This window comes from Alosa sapidissima, chromosome 17, assembly GCF_018492685.1.
Source record: "Alosa sapidissima isolate fAloSap1 chromosome 17, fAloSap1.pri, whole genome shotgun sequence".
Taxonomy (NCBI): domain Eukaryota; kingdom Metazoa; phylum Chordata; class Actinopteri; order Clupeiformes; family Clupeidae; genus Alosa; species Alosa sapidissima.
The window spans coordinates 2,844,045-2,856,572 of NC_055973.1; the positions used below are offsets into that span (position 1 = coordinate 2,844,045).

The 12,528-nt window shown below is 40.8% G+C and overlaps 1 protein-coding gene across 9 annotated transcripts in view; it reads left to right on the forward strand.

The window, feature by feature from the left end:
* The window catches only part of sycp2l (synaptonemal complex protein 2-like), a 31,831-nt gene extending 19,641 nt beyond the window's left edge, over positions 1-12,190 (forward strand). For all 9 annotated transcript variants that reach the window (XM_042068022.1, XM_042068023.1, XM_042068021.1 and 6 more), the window contains 3 exons: positions 8,951-9,009; positions 10,764-10,821; positions 12,106-12,190. In XM_042068022.1, the coding sequence (XP_041923956.1) occupies positions 8,951-9,009; positions 10,764-10,821; positions 12,106-12,135 (147 nt within the window). In that variant the 3' untranslated portion in view covers positions 12,136-12,190. The remainder of the gene's footprint in view (positions 1-8,950; positions 9,010-10,763; positions 10,822-12,105) is intronic.
* The last annotated feature ends 338 nt before the right edge of the window (positions 12,191-12,528 follow it).

Here is a 12,528-nt window from a genome sequence, read left to right on the forward strand (position 1 = left end):
TTGGACTGAGGATGAAACCAGTACTGATTCCTATACCCCAAGAGGAGGGAGGGCCCTTGATAAGTCTGGAATATATTTTATTATATTTATTATGGGGGCCCATCAGGACTGCCTATGCATAGGGCCCAGGATCTTGTGCTACGCCCCTGGATGGGTTGCACACAGCCTTTGCTTGGTGCACTACATTAGCTGGTTGTGGTATGGTGTGGTAGGGTAGGGTGGGGTGGGGCGAGGCATCGATGGTGCAATAATTCAAACAGTTTTCTGCTGTCTGATGTTGAAATTGAAACCTAGCTTTGTTGGACTTGAGTATATGAGTCAGCTGTGTTCTGATGTTTCTCAAACTCTTTTGCATACAGAGTGCATCAACCTGCCAGTGCTTTGCTACATGCACTGGTTCTCTGGAGGTCTGTTGTGAATATCTAACGTGCATGCAGTTTGCGGTGCAATGATAAACTTGTTGTAAATTATAAATGATAAGATGTACCGAGTTATCGCGGTTCACGTCTGTGCATTGAACTGTAGGGGGTGCATCATTTGGTTTCATAATATGCTGTGTACTGTTGCATCCTTAATGAGTTGGCACACCAGCAAACTACAATAGAAGACATCTTATGATTTCTCTACCGGTATGCCTTTTCTGGAGGACTGAATGTGGTCTGATTCTCCTGCCTGGTAGGACAATCTGGTGATTAGGACAGGACTGGATGGTGCCACTGTGGTCAGTGATATGAAAATGCAGTATCTAAGGCCAACAGCTTGACATTTTGCTTATCTAATTGCTAGGCCTCCTCAAAGCCACAGGAAAATGCGTGATAGTCTCCTGCACTTGGAGACAGTAACTCCAAGAATAGAAAAAGAGAACACAGTCCTTTTCAAAATTAAGTAAAATATGTTCTTCCTTCTGTGGAATCTAATAAGATTTCCTACTCTTCAATAATGATTTGACTTGGACAAGAAGCTCGTTAGGCTAGGTTAGACATTTAGTGATTCACGTCTTACAACTTTTTGGAAGATGGTGATTAGATTGATTAGATCACTTGATTGTCATTGTGCAGAGTATTATGTACAGAGATAACGAAATGCAGTTTGCGTCTAACCAAAAGTGCAAAAAAGAGAAATAAATATAAATATCTGCATGTATTAGCAGTAACCTTATAAGAGCAGAATAGATATGGATATGCAGGTTGAACAATGTATGAACATCATGTACAGATATGTGCAGTGCAGTAACACTAACAGTAGTAAAAACTAGAAAATGTAATTTCGAGGAAATTACCAGTGCATGAAAATATAAACATACTGTATATTAACATAAAATGCCAAACAAACTTTTATTTGGAAACAGTTGGCAGGAGTCATAGTTGATAACAACTGACCGTTGAAATGGCTGAACAGTTAAATAGTTGAGTAGTTTAAATAGTTAAATTATTTAATAGTGAATTATTGTAGTGAGGACATTTATTTTGAAACAGTTGTGGGCAGAGGAAATAGTAGTCTTAAGAGAGCCAGATTGTATGCTTAAAGCCTGAGACAGAGTATATAGTTTAAAAGTTGAATGTAGATAGTGTAATGGATGTTGATAGACAGAAAGTTAAATGGATGTTGATAGGCAGATTGTTTTAATGGATGTTGATGGATAGTTTAATGGGTGGATGAGTGAATGGTTTGAAGAGGATGAATGGATAGAAAGTTGGATGGAATGGGCCTTATATCCTTGTAGAATGGAGAGACACAGAGAGAGTTGGCCTAGTTAAGCAGAAAGCAGTTGATACAGGTGCAATCAGTTTAACTGGCCCTTTGATGCAAGCGCGCCGGAAGCACCGGTGCAGAGGGTGCGAACGCATCCCCACTTTTCGGGGGTAAAAAAAAAAGGGCAGTTGTTGACCACAACACCGACACGGCATCGCGCAGTGGTTCCCAAATGGGGGTACGTGAAGGCACTCCAGGGGATACGTGAGATTTTAACCCTTCGAAGCTGATTGACGCAAAGTGTGTCAAAAAACACACCCTTTCTTCTCTGTTACATTGCTCCGCAACTGTTCATAGCAGCGAGAAGCCTTTATTGCGTGACAGCAGAAGTGGGGCTTTCCAACGAGATCACGCACTTGTCTGTACGTTAAAGTATGAAGATGAAAAAAATCATGAAATTAAATCAAATTGCATCATATTTACAGTCTCTGCGTTCACCTGCGCACCCATTACTCTCGTTTGAATTACTCGCAAACCCGTGAACGCATAGATATGGCACGCATGTCAGATGAAAGAGGAGACACCGAGCCATCATTTGATACCAAGTACATCCTTCTGGGTTATAAAACAGACGAAGTGACGGCAAAATAATAACTTCATATAGCTCGACTTACCTCACGTTTTTTTTTTTGTGGCAAAGCATGTTTATAATCCAACGCTATTGTGTGTTTCTCAGAATGTTCATAATCCGGTTTTGAGATCCTAGCAAATTCCTGCATGGCATTCAATTCAAGCCTCACATTGCATTCCAATTTGTTCGACAAAGAAACACCTTTTTTCCCTTTACTTTGTTAATGGCAATGCAGTAAAACGTTGTAGAGAATCATGAGTGCAGACAGGCACACACAGGCTTACAAGTAAACTCGGGTCAAGTCAGGTCAGATCAGTTCGTGTTACAGATATGGAGCGCAGAAAGGTCATTTTTAATCACTAATTAATGTATAACATGATTACAGCCAAACACAAAGGGAACAGGCACAGTTGGGTAACTAATTCTAGTGTCGTTTTCCTATGGGGATAAACAGTGACAGGTTACCGGGTGACCTTTTATGATAACCTTCAAAATGTAGCAAGTAGGTTACGTGCAGATCTTTTCATCACAGTCATTGACAAGGCTTGGCTGCGTGCACAGGACAGAAAATGGAGATTGTGATCATTATTATTGTAGGCTATAGACTACCTCCTTTATTCCTTGAATGGAAATTCCGGTTATGCTGGTGTGTCTGTGTCTGTCAATATCAGGCGCAGTTTTTTAAGCAGATTATTCATTTAGAACTTGTAGCCTAGACTAAATCACTCTGTGCGTAAAAAAACGCTACTTGCAGTCCAATCAGCTTGAATGAAACCACTCGAAATCACTACACAGTACCTAACATAATGACAATTTTTGTTAGACTTTTTTGCTAGATCTTATATCGTAATATCCCACGTGAAAACGTGCGTGAATAGTTGGCCTCTGGAATTTTCAAAATTGTCTCGGGAAACCCAGGCCGAAACAAGTTTATTTTTTTTTTTGCACCCCCACTTTCAAACTCGTTCCGGCGCCGCTGCTTTGATGGGTCCTAATCAGGCTTGGAATTTCACCATTCTGGGGACAAGGCCACTTGGCCTTCAGTTGGGCATATTTGGTGGGGGGCACAAAGGCCACATGTCAGGGTACCAAGGCCAAAGTTAACTATACAGTAGTAGGCTATAAAAATGATCAAAGTTGTATTTAGCCTATTCACTGCAGTAGACCTGCATCACTGTATGAAACATTACAAAAACATGAAACATGACATATTACATATAACTGTAAATAATCTGATCATCTAATAAAAACAGATATCTAGGCTATATATAAAATTTATTTTATATTTGGCCTGCTATGAAATCATGTATTGAACAATTTAAATTTAAGCACAGCTCAGCTTTAAGAAACTCAAATAGCCTAGATGCATGCTTAGCATTTTGTGATCATTAAGGCTACTTTCACAAACTCTTAGTCAGTTGTCCTCTGATTTACCAATATCTAGGCGATATTTGTAACATTTATTTTGTATTTGGCCCGTTATGAAATCATGTGGAACAATTTAAACACATTGTAAAACTTAAAGCCCAAATTTGGAGACATCCATGCATGTCGAAATTTACTGCAAATTCAAAACTGGATTACTCTGGAACGTCTAACTGTACAGGGGACTGCTTTACACTTTTGTGTTCGGTAAGGTCTGCTGTTTATTCTGATATGTGGTTTGTCATGTGTTAAAAGAAGGGTTCGTGAAGCATTCTACCGAGATGAATGGGTAGGGAGATCATGGACGCAAAACCTTCAGTAGAATGTATTATTAAATTAAATTATATTATTTACTTTTCTCGCGAACCGTTCAACACAGCAATTATCGGCTAACATCGTTTAAAAGCTGAGAAAAAGCTCTTTCATGTGATACATGTGATGTCTGTGTGATGAATAGGCTAGTTCGCGAGTAGTTCAACTGAGAAGAATGGGTGAATTTGGACGCACTTTCTTGCGCTGTCACTTTATCTACTGCGTAAAAGACAAAATTAATTTGCGCTGTGAATGCTAAGATTATTTTGACAGGCCACAGGCTAAATAAAAATCTCTATTAGTAGGACACAAAGCAGAATATTGAAAGAAGGGGGCACCAAGGCCACCGTGGCCTGTAAACCTATGATTTTCAAAGGGGCTTCACGGCTAACGCAAGGGGCTACAACGGCCATGGCCGTCGTGGCCGCTGTGAAATTCCTACCCTGGTCCAAATAGTGAGCAGCTGGAAGTTGATACAGGTGCAAATCAAGTTAATTAGTCCATTGTGATGTCATAGTGCTAATGCAAAGTCTATGGGGGAAAATAAGCTTGTTTTTTATTAATATCTCAAAGTATGAAGTTTACAAAAGTGAAAAATACATTCCCCACGTGTCCTTTTCAAGACCTACGTTACAAAGTTTGAATGAAGTTTCTACGTTAAACGGTTAAAGCTGAATTAGATGCAGAAATTTGGTAAGAAGAAGAAGAAGACGACTTCAGAGAACAGAACAGTGCATTATATATATGTGTATGTGCAGTATGAACAGTATAAAGAGCAGTAGAATATGGCTATGTATATATTAAGTGTAATTATAGTACATTTTATAAATATAAAAAGAATACTATAGATAGGGTAGTGCAATTATTCAGGGAGAGAGTGCTGTTGAGGGGCAGCCTTGATCGTCTGCCTCCTTGTTAGATAGATAGATAGATAGATAGATAGATAGATAGATAGATAGATAGATAGATAGATTGATAGATACTTTATTGATCCCCAGGGGAAATTCAAGTCCCTGACAAATTGTTGTCCCTGGTCGTCCCATGGTTGTGGACACATCAACGGGCGGGGGGCGGGGGGGGGGGGGGTGTTTGGCATCAGGGGATTTGGTTGGTTGTCACCGGGGTGCAGAGCTAGAGTTTAGTAGGGTGACCGCCACAGGGAAGAAACTTCCTCTGAACCTACTGGTTCAGGGATGGAGAGACCTGTAACGCCCCGGAGGGGAGTGGGGTGAGTCTGTTAGTGAGGATGCTCTCGATGGTTCAGCGGTAGAAGTTCACCAGGATCTGAGGAGACAGATCTCCTTCTTTAATCTCCTGAGGAAGAAGAGACGTTGGTGAGCCTTCTTGACCAGGGTAGAGGTGTTGAGGGTCCAAAAGAGGTCCTCAGAGATGTGGACACCCAGAAACTTGAAGCTGGTGGCACGCTCCATCTCAGGGGATTTATGTACTAGCTTTTGACTTCCTGAAGTCCGCAATGAGCTTCTTGGTGTTGGGAGCCAGGCTGTTGTTGGTGCACCATGATGTTAGGAGCTGGACCTCTTCCCTGTAAGCCGTCTCATCGTTGTTACAGATGAGATCAATCAAGATAGTGTCGACTGCAAACTTGGCAATGGTGTTAGAGCTATGTACAGGTGTGCAGTCATAGGTAAAGAGGGAGTAATGGAGAGGGCTTAGCACATACCCCTGTGGCATGCCAGTGTTTAGGGTGAGGGTTGAGGAGGTGTGGTTATCTAGCCCAGTCCAGTGAGTTTAGTGAGCAGGAGGGGATGCTTGTGTTGAATGGTGAACTGAAGTCAATGAACAGCATTCTTACATAGTTGTTGCTATTGTCAAGGTGGGACAGGGCGGAATGAAGTGCCGTAGAGATGGCATATGCGGTAGGCGAATTGGAAGGGGTCAGGTCTTGAGGTGGACCAGTCTCTCAAGCACTTCATGATGATGGGGGGTGAGTGCAACTGGACGGAGGTCATTAAGGCTCGTTGCAGTGGAATGTTTAGGCACCGGTACGATGGAGGTGGCTTTAAAGCATGTGGGGACCGCTGCTTGGGCTAGAGACAGATTGAATATGTCAGTCTAAACCTCAGTCAGCTGCTCAGCCATGTCATCAGGACCAGCAGCCTTTTGTGCATTAGTTCTACTCAGTGCCGCATCATGTTGTATTTAAGGTATTGCATGTTTACGTTTCTTGACTGACTCTTTTGTCCAAAGTGACTTGCAACAATATCAAAAAAATTACATTATAAACACAAACATAAAAACCATAAACATAAACAAACCATGAGGTCTTTATAAAGAGCATTAATTAGGCGCCAGGTAAACAGAACACGAGGTAATTTCCACCAATGAGGAATCACAGACAAAAATAGTCTAGACTGTGACCCTTAACCCTTAAAGCAGTACCGAATGTTGAGAAATTAACATTCTAAAGAATATCTGGGTTCATTGAATTCAACATAGAATTTTAGAACCTTCAATTGTTGCGGAACTTAGAATGTTCAAAAACCTACACCTTTAAGGGTTAAAGGTGTACCATCACACCGGTGTGATGGGAATGTTGGAAAATGAACATTCTAAAGAGTATCTGGGTTTATTAAATTCATCATAGAATTTTACCCGCACCTTTAAAGGACCGGTATGTAGGAAATAATGGAACATAAACTGTAATCATTCCATTATCACCATATGTTGTCAGAGAGTAAGGAAACACGATGAATTGAAGTAATGGCTTATTTGACAACATTACTCTAACCCGTAAAACCCATGAAAAAAATGAATTAGGGGGCGGAATCTCTTGGAATTTTCGTTTATGTTTTGAACGATTCATTCTAGAATAGCGTATTAATAATGGGCTAGTGCAGGGGTCGGGAACCTATGGCTCGCAAGCCACATGTGGCTCTTTTGGGAACTGCATCTGGCTATCGGACAAACCTGCCATTTGTACTCAATAAGTCATGAATCATTTTGGTACTGTATTAAATTAAAATGGACCTACTGAAATCAAAATGTTGAAATAGTGTTCGAAATATAATATATGTTCACGTAGTTTGATCCATCCCATGTCTGTTCTCTACCGCTGAAGTTCACGGTTATGTCGATGTACTGTACAGCAGAGGTCGGCAACCCGCGGCTCTAGACGCATGCGGCTCTTTGATCCCTCTGATGCGGCTCAGCTTTTAAAAATAAAAAATGAGTATTTAATTAAAATGTATTTTATTTTAGTTCATTTTCATATATTGTAGGTCTATTTGAGTAATTTAGCCTATATAACTTTCCACCTCACTTGACTCCGTAACCTAGCCTGCACAATATTGTTACATTCGCGGTTTGTTGCAAAGTCAATATCAAACAAAATCACCGATTTCCCTCCATTTCAGTCAACAAGAACACTTTGTTATTGTTGATGTGTGCGCTTGCTGTAGGCTAGATAAGGAAATGTCGAAAAGGAAACGTCAGCGACCACAGCTTGCAAGCGCGAACACAAGCGGACTGAAATGGGAAAGTTTCCATCCGAAGACTGATTCTGAAAACGCGAAATGAACTGCCCGTTATATATCGCACACTGCAACGAGTTAGTATTGCTGTTAACCCTGTTCGGTTCCACTTGCATGTGAGAAATCTCTCACATATGAAAAATATAAAGACAAACCTGCGCTCACGTTTAAGGGCAATTTCGCGCAAAACTGTCACATCCATAACGCCAACACAATGCCATGGTATTTAGTTGCCGTTATGGATATGACCGTTTTGAGTGGAGTTGCCCTTAAATGGTGACGGCCTCAATTCTTGCATGAAACTTCACCTCACTGAATATGAGCCAGCCAGACAAGGCCATCACCAAATCTAATATCTGGTATGCCTAATGTTCAATTTCGCCAATGACATGTCAACGAAAATTGAGTGTTGTGTTGTTAACTATGATGTTACTTTGCATGCCAAAGGACATTGGAAAAATAGGGGGTGGTGTTTAGCCTACAGTAGGTTACATGGGAAGCCTAAGGCCTATACTTCTGTCATTCCACTTTACATTTCAAGTTACTTGCACATTAGGCCTACTTTTAAAACGAGTAGAAAATGTATTTAAAAATCCTCTGTTGAATGAAAGTAACTATACGTTAAATATCCAAACTTTTTTGTAACAGTCTTTATGTGGCTCTTCTGAGATAAAAAAAAAAAAAAAAAAACATTGGTTAAAGTGGCTCTCCAGGAAAAAAAGGTTGCCGACCCCTGCGCTAGTGCGTCTTCCTATTTGGGTTGCCAAATTAGCAAAGGCCAACTGTCAACAGCTGTCAGTTGTAGTCATGAACGCCTACAAGAGGCAGGCACATTTCCCAAATTAAAACAAGAAACAAATTAAGTGGACATCGGAGGAGCTTCCTGAGATCTGACGCAGAGCTGGCCATATTTCTCCACAACAGGTAGCCTAGCCTAGGCTAAACTTCATCTGCATCGCTAACTTCAGCTAAATATATGTTACGTTGGTTAGAGAGGTATTTTTTGTTTTCACTGTTTCCGTAATGTATAGCTCTAAGCTGGGTCATGGTTGGAGAAACGTTAAAGTAGCTGCAGGTCAACTAATGTTAGCTAAGCCTTAATTAGCCTACATCTGGCAACCCAGAAGAGGCTTGCGTCTGGTAGTCTTGAGAACGTTCACCAGTGTTTTGATTTTGGCCTACAGAACGTTCGGTAACAATCCTACAAATCGCACCTTTTAAGGGTTAATGGAATTCTGATACGGCAGATTAAATGCATGCTCAGGTAAGGTAATGGTTCTGTAAAGAAATGGGGAATAATGTTGATGCTGATGTATGCACACACTCTCCATGTACACTGATCAGATGCTGCTCTTGTCTAAACAGACTAAATCCAATACTTGGTGAATTCTTATTGCAGACATTCTGGAAGACAGAGTACCAGGCCGTGAGATCCTTTTGTGAACGTCAACAAAGCAGGTCTTGTCTTTACCTCATTATTGGAGTGTCAAAAGAGAAATGGCATGTTTTCATGGTACACTGTGTAATGCCACCCGTGTGTGTGTGTGTGTCTCAGGTGTTCAAATTGTTTTTCTGTTTGATGGCTTATCTATACAATAAGTGACTGTATAAGTATATAAGCATGGGCGTAGGTTTGGTCTCAGCTTTGGTGGGGACACATCCCCAAATTCTGTTGTCACGATACCAACATTATTGTTTCAATACTAGGTGAAGAATCTCGATTTTGATACTTTTGCAATTTTTTAAAATTTGATTTGGTTTGTGTGATTTGTGAGATCATTCACATCAGTGGCAATCATAAAATTGGATTGACCCTCCACACACACACATAGAAAGTGATGGTTGTCATAGGTTTCTATTTCATATTTTGGAATTCATATAAACTTTATATTGTTAATTATTTATAGTATTTTATGATCTGCATGATAACTAATAGTTAAACATATTTAGTAATTTGAATAAATCACATTGATATTTAAACTATTAGGCTACACTTGTCTTTAATATCACATTTGTGGTGTGTAGGCTAAAAAACTAATTGAGTGTCTGTCACTTTAAGTAGCCTAGAGTGAACGCAATTAGCTTTCAGTCTCACGGTTTTAGGCTAGTGAGAAATAGTTTTTGCAAGTGCAAGGATATGTGGATTCAATTCATCATGTTTGCTATGCCATTAGATAAAATAAATGTTCAAAAAACTAACAAGTCAAAGAAAATCTTTCTGGGATGAGATCACAGAAGAGATATCTGGTGCCTCGCAATGTTCATATGAGTATAATGCACCATAGTTTATCTTTTATTTCTTTGCATTGTGCAGGCTACATTCACAAATACATTACCCTACATAAACAGAATATAGGAACAGGAAAATGTCTTGGGTGGCATAACTGATCTACAAACCACAAAAAGGGGCAAACATGTACATGCTGAGGGGCAAAGGGAATATCAAAATGTTTTACGCTGGCCTTTTATGTATTGGCAGACAGCCCTAAACTTACCGTTGTCGTTGACGCACCCACTCGCTTGACTGCCAGTGCAAAGTAGCCTGTGTTTTGACACTCTCCGTGTGTGTAGCGGGCGTGTCGGATAACCCTTCCCCCTCATTTTTTAGCCAATCAAATGACAATGTTTCTTGTACTGTTGTGCTGGCTGTTGGAATAAACAGCAGCACAAATAAGTTCGCTAAAATATTGGTGGGGACAATTTTGTCATCTTAAAATTTTGATTAGGACTAGTCCTTAGCGTCCCACCCTAAATCTACGCCCATGTATATAAGTATATATAATTTTTTGATCCCGTGAGGGAAATTTGGTCTCTGCATTTAACCCAATCGGTGAATTAGTGAAACACAAACAGCACACAGTGAACACACAGTGAGGTGAAGCACACACTAATCCCGGCGCAGTGAGCTGCCTGCTTCAACGGCGGTGCTCGGGGAGCAGTGAGGGGTTAGGTGCCTTGCTCAAGGGCACTTCAGCCGTGCCTACTGGTCGGGGCTCGAACCGGCAACCCTCCGGTTACAAGTCCAGAGTGCTAACCAGTGGGCCACGGCTGCCCTAAGAAGCCCTAAATGTATAGAGGCAGCTCAGTTAGTGGCTGCAACACAGGTGGTGCTTGTCCCTCTTCAGCCGACTGTTGCTAGTCTGTTGACTATTGCAAATATCTGCGACTGCAAACACTAATGCTCTGTTTGGCTCTCTCCTCCACCGCGCTAGACTGGACTCCTTAGAGATCTGCAGAGGTAACACCACTCAGCACGCCCCGGCTCCACAGGTATGTTGTGTAATCTCCCTCAAACTGAAACTAAATCTCCTATTCAAATACTCAACTATGGGGAATATTTAACTTGTCTACCACTTACTTTGAAAGTAGATTACTATTAAAGAGTGTTTGGATATTATTTGTATATTTCACAGACACGTAGTCAAACACTCATGCTTTTAGAGGTTATGTTGAATCTTGCCTTTGAAAAGGACCTTTATAAGTAAGAATATACATAAGAATTTTGTTGAATTTTCGTTATACATATGTCATAAATGTAACTTAATAGAACTGAGGAAAAAAGCATAGCCTACCCTTGGAGCAATTTGGTCAGAATATGCCCAACTACCAGTTTGTTTGTTTGTCGGCCCAACTACCAGTTTGTCGGCACTTATCTCTGTCAGGACAAACTAGATCTGGTTTTCCAGTTCCTTACGGTTGGCTTTGCGTTTGTCCTTGAAATCCAATACTGGTGTCTGACAATACACAGACCAAAGAAGTGTCAACACGAGTGAAGCTGGCCAAGCCCATGCTGAAAAATGAGCTGAAATCAATTCCAGACATCGCCACTAGCATTAGGCTGCCCAAAATGTACTGTTCAGGGCACTGGCGCACAGTGGACACAAGGACACACATACCAGCCAGCTCAGCAATGCAAAGCAGTTTAGTAGAACAAGCAAGATGCAGTGAGAGAACGATGTTTCAGAATTTCCAAAGATGTATGTAACATTGTCCGTACAATCACATCATGCACAAACACTCAACTGTTAACTACTGAGTTACTTTTATATCATGAGAGGCATTTCACTATGTGTTCTCTGGAATGGGGTCTACAGGAAAGTGCGAGCTTCTCATACGACTTGCCCAAGTCAGCTGGGTCCTCAGAATGACCCAGAAGCTGTTCCAGAACTGATAGGGGGAGGATACCCCAAATACTGTAAAAAGACATGATTTCTCAAAACATAATGACTTACTGTGAGCCTTGGCCTGCTGCTATGGCAACAAAACAGCTTCTCTTGGGCAAGTGCTTGAAATTATGGACCTTCGATCAATGATATTGACAGACTAAAGGCTCTAGCCAGAAGACTGAAGGAAAGGGGCTGTAACGTTACCACACAAACATGCAAAAATAAAGATGATGGCACATATCTATTCTGTGACCCGCCACATGCCCAATAATCCAGCAGCGTCCACTTTGACAATATCATGATGCACAGTGTGCTTGTGTGACTGTGCTCAGGTACAGTGGAACACCGCTTGACCGCTGACATTTAAAGCTTGTCTGTTTCCCTTCAGGCTGAGGAGGAGGATGCCAGCATGGAGTAGCACACTTGTCTGCTACAATGGCCTATACCATGTACATTAAAACATAAGATGTTAATAACCTTGGTAAGCTTTTTGTTTGTGTGTGTGTGTGTGTGTGTGTTAGCTGGATGCTCATGTTAGGATTAAACACCACTTTTATTAGTTCATTTGGTTGAAGTGTATCATTTTGTACTTAGTGCAGTATGCAAATTGGCACACTGCCCATAAATGGTATGGAAAGTAAGTGGCCTATAGTGTGGAGATATTTGTTGAAATAAATATCAAGTGTAGGAATAAAACATTGCAGGGAAATACATTCTGATATAAACAGTAGTCTGATTTAATGTTTTTTGCTCAACTAACTTTATTTTGTGTCTTAGTGAGAACATTTGTTGTTCTTTATATTCGATTTAT